Genomic DNA, 17240 nt, shown 5'->3' with positions numbered 1-17240 from the left:
ACAATCAGCGGTGCTCTGCTCAGTGTTGAAAATAAAAAGCTGATTATTTGTTGATCGTCTTTAATTTTCCCGCTTTTGTTTTAGCGCAGCTTTAGTGCGCAGTTTGACCCATCACAAGAAAGGTAAATTCTGGCACTTGCTTGTGTAGGCTTCCACCCACTGCGAGAGCATTAGACATTTCAAACCTCTGTTGTGTTCAATGTTGCAAAAATTTTGTGATGCTGAAAGTCGTAAAATCTGAGCTGATCGCGTTTACAAATTTATGCATCTTTTTCGATGTTTAAATTTTCCTCCAAATCATGATTTGAAAGACGTTTACTTTTAGGACCGGGAATGGAGGACAATGAACGAACCTTTTGTTTCTCAATATAACCCGTTTAGTAATCACATTTTCAATCATGATTCATGTTGCCGTTTAAATCTGGAAACCAACATTGAACACACCTTTACACTGTAGTATCAATCTATGTTCAATTTCCTCATGTGTACAGATAATATGCAAAATGGAGTGAACACCAGGGCTCCATAACACAAAGGTTTGCAATCAATCGTTAAATACCAATGACCAATCATGATTTGAAAGACGTTTACTTTTAGGACCGGGAATGGAGGACAATGAACGAACCTTTTGTTTCTCAATATAACCCGTTTAGTAATCACATTTTCAATCATGATTCATGTTGCCGTTTAAATTTGGAAACCAACATTGAACACACCTTTACACTGTAGTATCAATCTATGTTCAATTTCCTCATGTGTACAGATAATATGCAAAATGGAGTGAACACCAGGGCTCCATAACACAAAGGTTTGCAATCAATCGTTAAATACCAATGACCTATCAAGATCATCGTTGCATGCGCACTCTGTTCAAAATACTGACCGGGAATCAATCAGTGCGGTTCTTTCATATTTGCAATCCATCGCAAATCTGTGTGTTACGGAGCTCAGATAAAAAGTACTGGGCAAAAATTTCTACATGTAGTTGTTATTGTTACAAATCTATTTTTCTTTCAATGTTACAGTATATCATATACACACACACACACACACACACACATTTTATGACTTCCCCAATATTCAATTTCTTTATCAATTCTAATTATAAAAAAACTGATAATGATCATTGATTCTACATTGTATTTATTTTTCTTTGAGGAACAAATACATGGAAATCATTTATGAGTAGTTTCTTCAATGTATGTACCAGACTTTGTACTTGATTTGCGTACTCATACATGAGTTTGTGTGTATGAGTGTATGTACTCGACTAAATTGTAGTAGAAGCGCAATATGATGCACACATGTAGACAATACATGCAATAGCAAAAATGCATTGTCTCTGATCTATTTTTGTCCTTTCAAAGAGTATTGAATAATGCCAAGTTGTTTGGATTGAATTGCATGACACATCAATAACAATCAAGAAAACGATAGTTTTGTACTGTATGTGCAGTACATTGTTTAACCCCCCCCCCCCCACACACACATGTTGGGTATCCCCCACATACAGCTGTATTGTTGCTGATGTACTGTACACATGTACATGTATCCCTGCCCATGTAGTTGGTGTTGTTGATGTACAAATGTAGTGCTCATCCCCCTTACACACATACATGTACACATGTACACCTGCACATTTTTGGTACTGTTGTTGATGTAAAAATGCCCCCCCCCCCCCTCCCACCAATATTGTTGGCTTAGTTCAATTATGCCTGGGGTTTACATTTTATCTTTTCAGTTACATGAAATTAATTTAATCAATTTGAAAGAATACATTTTATCTCCATCATAGAAATACCCTCCCACATCTTCTCGAATAAGAGTTGAAAATAAACAATGAACGAGGAAGTGTAAGCATGAACACATTCAAAGTCATTGCTAGAGTATTGATGCCCTTCCCCGAGTCCAAGAACAAATACCAGATTTCCTTGATTTGAGAATGCATTATCCGGAAAATACCAGCAAGTGTATGAAATTCTAATCCCTAATGACGTTTTAATAATATATTCCAATGAAAAGAGCTGTAAAAATATGAGATTAGTTTCCAATGTCATCCAATTCCAACTTGAGGATCCTCAATCATTTTGGGGCCAATATCAGCATATTTATGGTTGGGTCAATTTTCATTTTTGTCTCCTTGAATTTAGGGACAGTGATTTTCTGTTTCAAAAAATTGCCTTTTCCGTTTCAGAAAATCTCAAATTCCGTTTCAGCATGTCAGAAAACGGAAATTCCGTTTCCCCATAGACTTTGTACACACGGAAAAGTGACAATTCCGTTTACACATTTACATGCACACTCGCACTGGTCAAAATTTGTATCTGCTACTGTACCAACAACACAATAAAATCCGTTCTAATCGGATCTATGCGGGTGAATAAAATATTCTAACACACCCATTTTGCATGCATACATCCTCACCTTTCATATTATTAGCATTATTTCACGGTGAAATGATATTTCATCGATAATTTTGGGGGTTTTTGGACATCGTTATCATCAGTCATCGTCTTTTCCCAATCCGCCATCTTGGATTTTAAGACCACGATATCGTGCTGTTACATCTTCAAACGTAGAGGGCAGCAACACACAACTGTGTACATGTAGTTGAACGATACATGTGTGCATGTGAAGCCCAACCCGGCCGGCCGTGTACGGGTACGGTGCGGGGTACAATCGAGTGTGCTGATGTCGAGTGCAGTCACGATGTGTGAATTGTCATGATAGTAGCGAAGTGAGATCGTGTTTTCTGGTTTTTTTTTGCCATTTAATATTCTCATTTTGTTGTGAATTTGGAGTAATTTCTGTTGCTATTCTGTGTATTTTGAGGGAAAATACGTTTTCCGTGATTTTCCGTTTGAAATGCCATTTTCCGTTTCAAAAGGCCCTTTCCGTGAATTCCGTCCGTTTTCCGCGATCGCGGAAAATCACTGTCCCTATGAATTCTGTCATCCAGTACATTGTACAGTATATGGAGCAACAACTACACAGTGTAATTAAAGGACAAGTTCACCCCAACAAAAAGTTGATTTGAATAAAAGAGAAAAATCCAACGAGCATAACACTGAAAATTTCATCAAAATCGGATGTAAAATAAGAAAGTTATGACATTTTAAAGTTTCGCTTAATTTCACAAAACAGTTATATGCACATCCTGGTCTGTATGCAAAGGAGGGGACTGATGACATCATCAACTCACTATTTCTGTTGTATTTTATTAATGAAATATGAAATATTCTAATTTTCTTCTCATTGTCAAGTGATACAACGATTAATTCCCCCCTGAACATGTGGAATTGTTTAATTTGCATTGTTTAATATTATATGGTTCAGTCAAGTTGGTCCTTATTGTCAAATCTATAAAAAAAAATGAAATATTGTATAATTCAAACAATAAAAAACAAAAGAAATAGTGAGTGATGGACATCATTGACTGAGTCACCTAGTTGTGCATATCAGTGTTTTGTGAAAAATAAGCGAAACTTTATAATGTCATAACTTTCTAATTTTACATCCAATTTTGATGAAATTTTCAGCACTATGCTAGTTTGATTTTTCTCTATTTATTCAAGTCAGCATTTTCCTGGGGTGAATTTGACCTTTAAACACACAAGGGGCCTGTCGTATTAAAGAAAAACTCTGGCAATATTTTTTTGATGTGTTATTGTCAATGGCATAATTTTGTTTGCCATAGTTTTTGTTTATTTGCCAGAGTTTTTTTTATAACAAAAGTTTACTACAACAAGCCCAATGAGTGCTATTTAAAAAGCAGTATTAACATTAATATATGGGGGGGGGGGGGGGGCTGCAACATTCACATTGCATACATCCTCATACAGTACATGTACAGTACTTGAACCAAGTATGAAGATGATATGGGTTGAACAGTTCTTCATTATTCGAGATAAAGTATTATATTTTCAAATGAAAGTATAATTACTAAACCTTTCGTATTACATGTATGCCATTTAGTGATCTGAATAACAATGCTACATGTACTGTATTCAACAATCTGCCCTGATAATGGAAATAAAATTTAGGCAGAATTATTCATGCTATAAATTGGGTGTGGTCCCATTAACGCAGAGTGAACTTGTTTTCGTTGCAGTGAAACTTACAACTGTTCCTTCGGGGGAAAAGTGTGTGCATTTCGTATCAATCCCAGTTTTAAAGTCTCACACTCAATGTTTGAATAATCATTCAAAATCATTTTGAAACAGTTTCTCTCATTTGAAAATCATATTTAGGCCTACTGTAAACTGGTCCCTGTGATACGAGATACAACCAGAACATACAATGTACATGTACATTATAACTTTTTGTTCATGATCATGCACATGTACATGTATGAGGTGCAGTTTGTACCAAAATTATATAGACCAATTATTTATTATATAATAATTATTATCTTAAATATCTTAAAATTATCTTAAATAATATCAATTATTTACATATGATTTAAATTTATTTGTAAATATATATTTTTATGTAATTTAACATTTTTCATTATTCATATAAAATTACAAGTCATACTTGATTATTTATAAATAATAGCAGTTCAACATTCCATTATTCGTAAATAATGATTTTTTGTTATTCATTATTTATAAATAGTGATACTACATGTGTATACTTCATTGTTTATAAATAATTGCAATTCGCTTTTCCATAATTAATGAATATATGATATCTTATCCCCAATTATAAAATTACAAATAGTTTTAATTGAATTTTCCATTATTTATAAATAATTTTGTTGAATTTTCTATTATTTATCAATGATGGCAGTTCACATATCTTTATCTATAAATAATTTTTTTAGTTTCCCATTTATCTATAAATAATAACTATTTGTTAAATAATGAAAATGTCACATAATTTTGGTTTATGTCATTTTCTAAAAAAAATGATGCAATTTGTGTGGTGGACCATGGATATATATCATCAGACACAACATTAATAGACCCCTTTCATTGAGAAAGATTTTTATTTATCATGTTCCATTAAAAAATTGAATATGGGAGAGCTGCTTGCATACATGTATGATGTCAAAAACTTTGACATCATATACAAGCAGTTATCTCTCAATATTTTTGATGGAATTTTATCAAACTTTCACCAATATTTTCTGTAATTTAAAAAAAATAAATACAATTAAAACCAACTGTCAGGGTGAACTTCCCCTTCAACAAACCCTTCATTTCTTTTATCTCATTATCAGTACGAGCAAAAGACAAGGGTGCGTACTCATGCAAATTTGATCCTTAACACACAAATATGAATCATGATTCCTAGCAACATGTAACATCATACATGTACCTGCAATACATGTAGAGTGTTAATTCAATCTTTGTCAACAGTGATTCTCATTCCCGTACATGTACTGTATGTCAACGATACAAATTAAAACAGGTTTTTGAAGGGTAGTTATTAGTTCACACGACTCTTATTTAATTAAAAAATGTACATGTTGCAAACAAGAAATGTTGAAAAAGCTGCACCTTGAAAGACAATTCTGCATGAAGCTCTTCTACAACTCAGTGCATAATAAGTGACCTGGTGGGTGTTTCATAAAGCTGTTCGTAAAGTTACGAACGACTTTACGCACGACTGGAACATGTTCTTAGGTCATAACTCAATTACATAGGGATATCACATAGAACAAGAAAGGATCACCAGTCGTGCGTAAAGTCATTCTTATCTTACGAACAGCTTTATGAAACACCCACCTGTTCTTCTACATGTAACTCATGATTACATGAAAAATTTAGAGTTCATGAATGCAACATCATTTCGACACCCTGATTTTGCACCACATAATGTTTTGTGCGAACACAGCATGTTATTGCTTTAAAATCTTCTGGCTGTCACAAAGAATTTTGCAATTTAATACAGAATGAAATTAGGGCAGTCTTCAGAAAAAAAAAGCAGCAGAATAAGTGATGAGCTGAGCTTCATGATAAACAAAGTGTCAGAACACAATGAATCATAGGCAAGTTTTGATTATGATCATATGATCCTTCTTTTATCTACCAGTAATCTTGACACACCGAGCCATCCTGATTAATTTTGGAAAGCTAATTAATTACAAGTAGCCAATTTTTCAGGATCTTACTGAAAACAACCTTATCTACATATTACATGAAAGCGGTCTGTCTTGTCTTGAAAATTACAAATTTAAAGTTGCATTGGCTTCTCTGAAGTGGAGGTGTGCTTGGTTGCAAAATTACAAACAAAATATTCTAAGAATCTCTCCAAACAAAGATAGAAAATTATGACTTTCAATTAATTTCGCAGTTATACTGCATACACTGTAGCTGAAATTGTACATGCAGACAACATAAAATCACTGTGCAAAAATTGCGGCTTGAAATTATTTTTGCAGCCAGACCACGTACTACATGCTCTGTCAAAATATATATGAATAAGCTTTCCAACAAAGATGTGCACTACATTTGGCCTTTGTTCACATTTACAATCGATCTTGTTTTAATACTAGATAAGAACATGGGTGAGATTTGGGGGTCAGTACAACAAGCTTCAAGTCAGCTACAACAGGATTCAAAGACAGGTGTAATACTTTATCTGTAAGGTGTTTACAGTCACAGATTATCAAGTGATATTCCAAAGAGGAATGAAAATCCATATTTTATTGTTTGAAATAAACATCAGAAATGAAATACTCTGAAAATTTGTTTTGCCCAATTGATCGTGGGCCCAGCAACCGCTGTGCAGCGCCAGATTGATGAGGCTCTATCCCTTTAATTGTTGAACACCAAACAGGGTAGAAGCAACTCCCATCTTTAAATGTCTGTTGGTCTGACGCGGCCGGGGTTTGAACCCCCAACCTCCCGGTTGTGAGACGGACGCTCTACCAACTGAGCCAACAAACCCGTACAATATTATTATCATCTTTGATATCGGTTTTCAAAAAAAAAAAGTGCAAGACAACGAATGAAATTTATGCTAAATTTAAAGAATTTCAAACAACTCTTTAAAAACAGCCCGTAACAAGAACGGCCACGCCAGTGATCAACCGTGCATCATTCTGCTGCGTTGATGTGAAGGTCATACATATAGGCGCTGTACTGGGACACTCGACTGAGTCAGCTCGCACATGATGTGTGACCCCTGGTAGGTTAATTTTTTTGTGATTTCTGATAATGCAGGAATCTTGATTGTTTGAACCCTTTGACTGTTTACCCTGGCGAATAATTGAATCGCAAAAGGGGTATTCGTCCCAGGTTTAACATGTATACGCCATACATGTATACCAGAATGAAAAATGTACTTACTTGGCAGTGCTGTGATGAAGTCTCTCTGTAACATAGGTTTGAGAAAAGCGTTGATTTGACCATGTTGATAATGACACATACGCAGGATCAGAGCCTGCACGAATTCAAGTTGTTCATTTTCAATCCATTTGTCAAAATATTCTAGGCACCGGTCCTTTTCTTCTTGATAGTTCGGTGACGGTTCCTTTACTTTGGATACAGAACGCAGTTTTATTGTCTGAAACATGAGAAAATGATAAGAGGTTATTCAATCATAGTGTGTGTACATAATACATGTATGTACAGTGGCATTATGGTTGAGTGGTTATGACTCTCGTCTTTCAATCTGAGGGATATAGGTTTGAGTCCAAGCCATGTTTTCCTTCAACAAACAAATCATCCACATTGTGCTACACTCAAGACTCGACCCAGGTGAGGTGAATGGGTACATGTACCCAGTGAGAAGAAATTACTTGAATGCCTGAGCGCCCGATTATGTAGCCCTGCTTTTACAAGCCGGGTTGATTAATAACATTATCATGTTATTACGGCAGGGCCCGCTACGAGAACAGTTTCAAAACTGAAGTAGCTACCCTGGGTAAAATATAACATGATGATTATGATTAAAATAATTTCATCATAATTATTATCATTGTAACATGTATGTACATGTTGGAAATTGTGTTACATGTATTAAACTTAAAGGAGAATGAAACCTTTGGAACAAGATAGCTTGTGTGAAAACAGAAAAATCAAAGAAACGGATCAACAAACGTTTGAGAAAAATCGGACAAATAATGAGAAAGTTATGAGCATTTGAATATTGCGATCACTAATGCTATGGAGATCCTCAAATTGCCAATGCGACAAAGATGTGTGATGTCACCTGTGAACAACTCTCCCCATTACTTTAGTATACATATTTCACTTAAAATAAATTGCCTCTTTTATCACATCTATCAGTAGATCATGTGTTTTTTCTATAGGAGGGCATGTAATACAGATTTTTAAAGAATACATCATGGATATAAGAGTTTGTTTCACCACAAGAAAAAGCAGAAAGATACATTTTGAGGGTATTTTATAGTCCATCATAGGGAAAGTTGTTCACATGTGACATCACACATTGCCAATGCAACAATGCGACAAAGATGTCGTATTGCCAATGGGAGGATCTCCATAGCATTAAAGGGGAATCCAGCCTTGGCCATAAAATGTTGTGATGGGAAGGAGAAAAATGAATTAAACAGAATGGTGAAAATTTGAAAGAAATCCGACAAGCAATAAGTTATAGCTGCTTTAAAATTGAGATCACTAATACTATGTAGATTTCAAATTGGCAACTGGATAAGTAAATTTTGACAAGGGGCAAGGACAACTTTCCCATAGGCCATTTACTTTATTATCAGGGATTTGTGGTTTTCTTCTAAGTACCCATTCCCCTGGGGCAGTAATCTAAATATAACCCAGGTAGTATATTGTTTTATGTCCTCATGAAAGAAAAATATAATTTGAAATAAAACTTTTGGGGAAAATGACATTTTAGCCATAATACATGTATGTATTGGAGTACATGGAAGAGTAGTCCTTGCCTTACAGCACTATGACATCCCATATGCGGCCAATTTGAAGCCTCCATGGGTATAGTGATTACCAATATTTACAACTTTTCAAAATTCTTAACTTTCTTATTGTTTGTCCAATATTGTTCAAACTTTCACATATCAACTTGCCTGATTTTTCTTTTCCTTATAAAAACAAGTTTTTATTTGGGTTGGATTCCCCTTTAAGTGATTGCAATATTCAAATGCTCATAACTTTCTCATTATTTGTCCGATTTTTCTCAAACTTTCTTTGTTCTTATTCTTTGATTTTTTTTGTTTCGAAACAAGCCTACTTATTTCAAAGGTTTCATTTCCCTTTAATACTTCAGAGGAGAATGCACAATAGAGTTGCTCTGAACAAAGCTTTCATGCGCAAATTTATTTGCTGTCACATACATGTACTAGGGTATATTGGAAAAACGTATTACTATTTATATACTTTATTTTCAACCTTGATACAAGTGGGTCTTGATAAAATGGATGTCATTGTCAAGTACATGTAGAAAGCAGTCTGCTCATCTCACAGTATATACTGTCAAAAAAATCTGATCCTAATCATACATGAATCTATATAAAGGTTGATATAATTCCATTGAAATGTGTAATGCAGGGCCTCATCTTACAAAGAGTTGCGATTGATCCGATCAAGCACAACTATGGACGACCAGCAATGTCATGTATTATTCATGTTTGTTCAAAATATTTTTTAACTATAATTTATATTCATGCATTCATTGTTTTCTTGAAAATTCACTGTGCTTCTCTTTGTTTACAAAGGACATTGTGCAAATTTCCTTTAGGAAAAAATATGACACTGATGGATTTCCATAGATTTACGATTGATTGGATCAATTGTAACTCTTTGTAAGACGGGGCCCAGGATTTGAATTTGCAGCCCCCCCCCCCCCCCCCACCAGAAAAGCAGCCTCCATTATAGTAGGAGGTATCTGCGAAGTCGGAAAGAAAATCAGGAAATAATGCATACTACTTTTACTTCCATATAAGGTTTTTAAACAACATGTTTGTAAGTTATAACAGATGTAAACCAATTTGGTCATTTGATATTAAAACTCGTTTAATTCCTATTATGTGACCACTGTAATTTCCTTATCATTGCATTGGTCACAAAATGAAAAATCCCTAGCAGGAAAAGGTCAGAAATATACCGGATAAACCGGAAAAATGTCAGCCCTAAATCGTGTACCAAGAATAACATGATTATTGTATCTATTTTAGGCAGGAATTCCCTTTAATTTTGTCCAGACTACCTCCAGATTTTGAGACAGAATACTGACGCCCATGTTTCTTTCCTGCTTGTCTTTAGTACTAAATCAAATACAGTCTAATTGCTTAATTCCCACTTCCACCAAACATTCTTCTGCATGCTACCCTACATCTCATACAAATTGTTGAATCTCTAACTCTAAACAAGCAATGTAAAAATTATTTTTTTTAATGGATTATTATCTGCTACTCTCGTGGATTTAAAAAAAAGTATACAAGAAAATTAATTTTTATTTAAAGAGTGCTATCACATTTTCATAATAGCAGGGAGCATACAACTTGTGAAACTTTTCCGTTAGTAAAGCCTAAATCTATAAAGGTCCATGGGTTGGTTTGTAGGATTACAACAGCTATTGGCAAAGGACGCAAAATAGACATTCCCTATATGTTTAATAGGTACATGTAATCTCCAATTGTTTGTTTTGTTTTGCATTTATACTTTTTTGTGGGGGGAGGGGGTGAGTATTATTAAATGTACATTGTACATGTATACAGAATGTTTGTTTGAAAAATTCAATCAATATTAAAAATTGATATCAAATCAGTGCTTGAAATGATCCAAGGCCACAAAGGCCTCCACTCTGGATGCCCTACTAATTGGCCTCAATTTCCCTCTCAATTTATAGCATTGGATATTTTTCTTCCCTTTATAGTTTTTTTTTTCATTTCTGCTGTATATTTTAGTATAGAATTGTGCCACGTTACTAGCAGAGCAACAATAACCGCAGCTTGATGACAAAATATACACAAATTGAGCACTTTTAATGTAAATAAACTAGCAAATCATAAACTTATGTACTTAAAAATTTAAACCTGTGCAATAGTGTAAAGATATAGAGTAAGGATATAGAGTAATAATAAGAAAGATAATCCACTATGCATCCAAGATTGGGTTCAATTGCAAGCACAAAGCCTTACAAATTGAAATATTGAATCACATTTAAAACCTGTCATCAACCTCAAGCAAAGGCCTGCCTCGACACATGAGGATATGGCTGGGAAAAAAGTCTAAGGGCATGCTTGAGATAGGAGACAATCATTCTATTTACACGTACATGCAGGTAACTGATTATGACTAGAGAACATCAGAACTGTTTCCGAAGCACCTGGAGGGACACTGCCTCCCACGGATACAAAGAAAGATGCTGAAGGTGTCGTGATCATGGTGGTGGTGAAGATGATGATATTGGTGATGGTGAAGATGAAGATGATGATGACAGTGGAGGTTGTGGTGTTGTGATGGTAGTAGTAATAGTGGTGTTGAATGCACAATTCTTTGATTAGCAGACCTGCTTATCAATCAATAAACTACCTTTAAAAAGTCCTTACAAATCATGATTGCTGATGGTAACACTTCTGACAAAAAATTTGGCGGCAAAAAAAATTACAAAATATTATAAAACCCCCTACATGCCTTGAACAAAACCAGCAGTACAGGTTAGTTTGTAAACAGTGTATAAATAAAAATTGTGCGCCCTCTATTGGTGATAATGTTGGTCTCCTTTTGCTTAAAGGAGAATGAAACCCTTGAAACCAGCTGAATCCATATCAAAGAGAAAAATCAAAGAAACATATTGTTGAAAGTTTGAGGAAGATTGAATGAATAATAAGAAAGTTATGAGCATTTGAATATTGAGATCACTATTGCCATGTAGATCCTCCAATTGGCAATGCGACCAAGATCTGTGATGTCACACACGTACAACTCCCTCATTACTTTAGTACTTATTTCACTTATATTCTCACTTTTATATAGAGTCTATCACAAGGTGAGGTGTTCTCTTTATGAGAGGACAAGTTCAGAGGTTTCACATTATATCATTGATGAATCGTTTGTCATATGATTAGAATGAGCAAAAATATATGTTTTGGGATATATTTTCAGTATCCAAAAGGGGAGAGTTGTTCATCTGTGACATCATAGATCTTGGTCGCATTGCCAATGGGAGGATCTCCATAGCATTAGTGATCTCGACATTCAAATGCTCATAACTCTTCTATTGCTAGTCCTATTTTACTCAAACTTTTGTTGATCTTATTCTTTGATTTTTCTGCTTTCACAAAAGCTAACTTACTCCAAAAGTTTCATTCTCCTTTAAGTCAACCACCATGAGAGCAGAAAAAAATAATTCACCAGAATTCTTGAAGATAAATTGGGAAACAAGTTTGTCATATAAGTTTCATAGAAATATTTAATATTGCATCTTTCTTCTTCTGCAATAATCTTCAAAGGGCTGTGCAGCCTATCTCAAAGATGATGAATTAAACTGCAAGTTGTAAGGAGTGAAGGTATTTTCAAAGTGTTTTTGGCTTTCGCAGGAGAATTTGGAAATTGTTAAGCGAAACTTTATAAGGGGGGTATGTCTGCGCACCTAACAATTCAACTTAAGATTTAATATAGATTTATTTTTATGTCACAAAAAAATTCAAGTCGATAATGTTCCCTATATTTTTTATAAGTGTGCAAAAAATCTCATAAAGATTTGATGATTTTCTTGGAAAAAACCACAAGTAAGTTTCAAATTGAAAAAAAACTGGTGCACCCTGTCTTTGCACTCATTCATTTTACACACATGATTTTGGGATTTCGATTAGAAATTTTTAGGCTGTGACATAATAAGCCTGAAATTCAAACCATTCTGAGTCAGATTTTCTTAATGAATATCTGTCTATAGATGTATTGCAGGCGTTAAGTTTGTGGCCGTTGCATCATAAATAGAGTTCATACTGTTTTTCTGCCATTGACTACGGTCATATTTTTACGTACATGTAAAATACGAGAACATCTGCCTGCAGAGCAGAGTGCAGCCAGTTGTTCTCTTTTTTGGGGGGGGATCACGGTGCAGTGGTCGGTACAGTCATGACAGTTGATGGCGTCTGAGTCGCCTTGGCATCGGCCTCGCGTCGGTGAATGATTTCGGCCAAATCGTAGTTTTGGGAACCACTCGTCGATTTTTTTACGCCCGCACTTGTGTAACTTTTTACAAAATGAATGGAGTTTGGAGGTAGAAATGTAGGAATAGGATCTAACGCTAGGACGAGGAAACTTTGCGTGTGACAGAATAGGCTGAAGTGCAGCTGTATGGTGGTGTGACCTTAATTCGCACGTTACCTAATTTTTCGCACGGTTGAATATTTCAAATCAATATCTCAAAAAATAATATCACCAACAGAAAAAGCGACACAAAATCACTCAGTAATTTTCTCGAAGGGAAGGTCTCAATTTGTGAAATTATTGGCAAAACATTGGCAAATTTTGCTACCTTTTGCGTCCGCTCTGAGAAAATCTGAACTTCTCAACAAGCATCAAGAAATCGCCAGTTTGCAGGCAGAGGTCTCCAAGTAAGTAAGTAAAATGTGATACCAACCGCACTTATGGCATTTTAACCTCAATCTGATGTAAATATCTTACCTTTGTCTGCTTGATTTCGTTTCTAAAGCTTTGCAAAATAATTGTGCGCAAATTAAGGTCACACTTTTTTGTGACATTTTTTCAGCCTAGCGCGCACTAGTCGATCGCCATGGAATTTTGTGATCGCGATACCAGCAAAACCCTTGACCTACTTTTAATTCCGTTAACCAAATTTGACTTTGGGATCTCGCCTTCCATCTGGTATTTATGATTTCGATTAATTTTTTGTGAACTGTGAGAAATTTCTGATTGAAAATCAACTTAATAATAATTTTCAAAATGTGCGCAAATTATGCCATAAATTATTTATGATCACCCCATCATACAAAGTGAACGGTGGTTCTCAATTTCACGGTAATGCCTTGATTTTTACAATCAAAACACCTCTTGACTAACTCGGACACCTCTCAGGTTAGCAAATACACTAACTTACACACAATACTGTCAATGCCATTGCCTGGCAGGACTGACCACGACCACTGCACTGCACAAAAAAAAACTCACTCACTCACTCACTGATGACGACTCACCAGCTCACACATCATTCATAGACAGTCATTGGAAAGACACAGACAAGACGCAATCCCAATTATGAACAAACATGACAAAGCTAGTCAACGGTTGGTTATTGTCATTTTCGCTGGAATATTTGATAAAAAACTTAAAATCTATGCTCACCATTCCTTCTGGTATCTTATCTTCGTTGATAGTACTGGTCTCCATGGTTGATAAAGTGAAATTTCATGCAGGTTTTTGTGTGAAGCCCTACGCCTTTTTCATGTCACTGTTGTGCAGTTCGCTGATCCAACAAAAATACAGCATACCATACCACTGGCACTGCGCTGTTGTATACAGTACAGTGCACTGATGAGGCCGTGTGCGAGACATGCACGGTGGATAGAGCGTACTCAGAATGAGCCCAGCGAAATGCTTTAGCTCTCGCAGCTCAATCTATATCTCGACCTCTCCGAAAAATCCTTAGTTTAAAAAATAAATAATATAAGTATAGGGGCCTACTAATAATAACAATTCTTTAAAAGAGAGCAAAATGTTTTATTCATTTCTGTTTTATCGTCCCCTTAAAACTAAATACATTTTGGTGGATGCGAAGACGATTTGGGACATATGGGACCCCCACTTTTTTCAGGTAACATATCTGAGCCCCCGCGCCCCCAAAACAGTAAAATCACCATCTTATTACATTATGATTTTTTTAATGGTTGGCCGCCATGGCCCCCGTACATGCAGCTTTGTCCCATGCACTCCTCTTTTTTCATGGGGGGGGGGGGGCACTGGAGATCGACAGTCTCGCAATGAACTTCATTTTTTACACACACGTATTCATAATCAAATATGATTTCATGTATAAAAAGGAAAGTGGATCCATTACATCATCAGCCCACCAATAATTATTCCAAACTCATGACGTCACGGCATGAATATATTTTCACAAAATATTAATCTAAATCAAATTCAGTTACTTCATTATTTGTATCAGTCCTGCTCGTTAAATTTTATTCTCTTTATTTAGACATTCAGTTATAGACCGTTATTCCTTGAAAAAAAAAGTAACTGAATTTTTGGTTACTCAGTAAAATTATACATAATAATTTTACGGAGAACTATGAGGAAATAGTGGATCGGCATTGCATGATGGATGCATGATTTTTTTTTTTGGGGGGGTGGAGGTAAATGTTCAATACACCTTTAATCGTAATACGTTATCTTTATATCACAAATGGATCCAGATTTTGCTTATAATGGGAGGGGCGGGAAAATATTTTCATCCACAAAGCATAAATTTTATTGACTTGAAAATTTTGAGCAGGGAATTCGCCCGGGGAGGGGGGGGGGGGCGTTCAAATGCATTGCAACATGTTAACAATAGGCATGGGTATATGCCCCCAGTGCAGTTCAGTAGTGTTAAAATACCACAAAGGAATACAATTAACACTGTAATTAAGACCCGGGGAAAAAGCTTGAGGAAAAACATAACCTAAACACATTTGGCTATATGGTCTTAAAAAAAGCTTTGGAAAAAAAAACCCAAATACGTTTGACCATTGACCAGCCTCTTTCAAAACCATCTTTTTTTAAAGTTTTTCATGGGGGCGATTATCCCCCTGCCCTACCCTCATGATCAACAAGTCTGAATCTTAGAAATAATGAATTTTATTGTACGTGTCATCAATATCAAATTTCAAGTTTCAAAATTTATTGATCAAAATCCACACATATTGGATCATTCTCAATTTTAAAAACAAACACTTAATAGTGCGTACCAAAAAAGTGTAAACTTTACAGTGAGACACAAAGTTACAAATCAAATATATAACTATATAAATAATATAAATACGACATACAGAAAAATAATGTTGAGTAATTTTCATGTTGAGCCCTAAATCATATTCGATACATATTCAAATAAATAATTTACCTCTTATAGCATAGGTAAACTTACATGTTTTCTTTTGAAAGTTTCTTTGCACGATTTTTAAATATGTAAATTATACAAGGCTCAAATCACATTAAATATAATTAATAAAACAGCCTATCAAAAGGATGATAGTTAGGGTTAGTTATCACGGGTGATCCGGACGGGTGGGAGGAGTGAGAGTCTGCAGTGCAGGACCCCCACCCCATCCCTAAATAAAATAAAATAAAGGTTGCAAAGGACAAATATTTTTCAATTTTAAGACTCGGAAATAAACAGAAATATTGTAGTTAAATAGTTTATAATACTGGTTGACGCTCTAATGGTATAATAATTCAAAATAACAAAAATTTGAAGATGAATGTATAAAGAGGAACAACAATGACATTGGTACCGTAGGAAGCTTGGAGAGAAAAGTAACAATAATAACATTAATAATGACACCAATAATACTAAGCCTTTATCGGACTAACAGCAAAATCTAAAGGTTTAGTTTTTATCTCTTATCCCTATTCAGGTGGAAAACAAGAATGGGTAAGGGTGATTATGTAGTCATTACTTATTATTTTCTAAAAGCTCCAGACGTTTATCAAACATTGCACTAATTCCCTTAACTACTATTACGTTTAAGTCTATTTCGGAGTTTGACATCATTTATTTAGTTTCAAATTTCTCTTTGTTGTTAAAACTTTGAAATCGGGTAGTATGTCGTGTAATTTAGAGTATAATTCCAGCCTGATGGGATCATTTAAACATGAGCAGGTGACAAGGAAGTGAAGTTCATCCTCTACACCAGATTTGCATATAAGAGGACATATTCTTTCTTCTGGCTTCAGTTTCTCGTATCTTCCTATCATATATAAGGTTACTATTATTTATTCTGAGTTTAGTGAATTTAGGGGAATTTAGTTACATGTGATTTTAATTTGTCTAGTGATAAGTCAGTAATTTTCCATTTTGTATTCCAGTTTAAAGGTTTTTTATGTTTGCAGTTTAGTAGAGTATATATTCAGTGCTTTGTTCATTGCAGAGAGCAACTTTCCATGATTGAATGTATCTGTCTCGTAGTTTGGTGTGTAAAGCTTTCTTTAATATATCAATGGAGAAGGTATTTTGGTTTTCCCATACATATACGTTTGAGAAACTTAATGTGCTTAAAAAAGTTTTAATATTATTGCTGTAACTTATGTTAGTATTTTTGTCCTCAAAATATGTTTTATACACTGTAA

General features: G+C 34.9%; 1 protein-coding gene across 1 annotated transcript in view; it reads right to left on the bottom strand.

The window, feature by feature from the left end:
• The window catches only part of LOC129273062 (F-box/WD repeat-containing protein 11-like), a 33432-nt gene extending 18900 nt beyond the window's left edge, over positions 1-14532 (bottom strand). Inside the window, exons 1-2 of the mRNA XM_064107342.1 lie at positions 14256-14532; positions 7299-7515 (exon numbers count right to left, since the gene is read on the bottom strand). Coding sequence (XP_063963412.1) covers positions 7299-7515; positions 14256-14300 — 262 coding nt within the window. The 5' untranslated portion in view covers positions 14301-14532. The remainder of the gene's footprint in view (positions 1-7298; positions 7516-14255) is intronic.
• Positions 14533-17240: the final 2708 nt, after the last annotated feature.

This window comes from Lytechinus pictus, chromosome 12, assembly GCF_037042905.1.
Source record: "Lytechinus pictus isolate F3 Inbred chromosome 12, Lp3.0, whole genome shotgun sequence".
NCBI lineage: Eukaryota > Metazoa > Echinodermata > Echinoidea > Temnopleuroida > Toxopneustidae > Lytechinus > Lytechinus pictus.
Note: the sequence above shows the minus strand (reverse complement) of the source record. Positions and strands in the feature narration are given on the sequence as shown.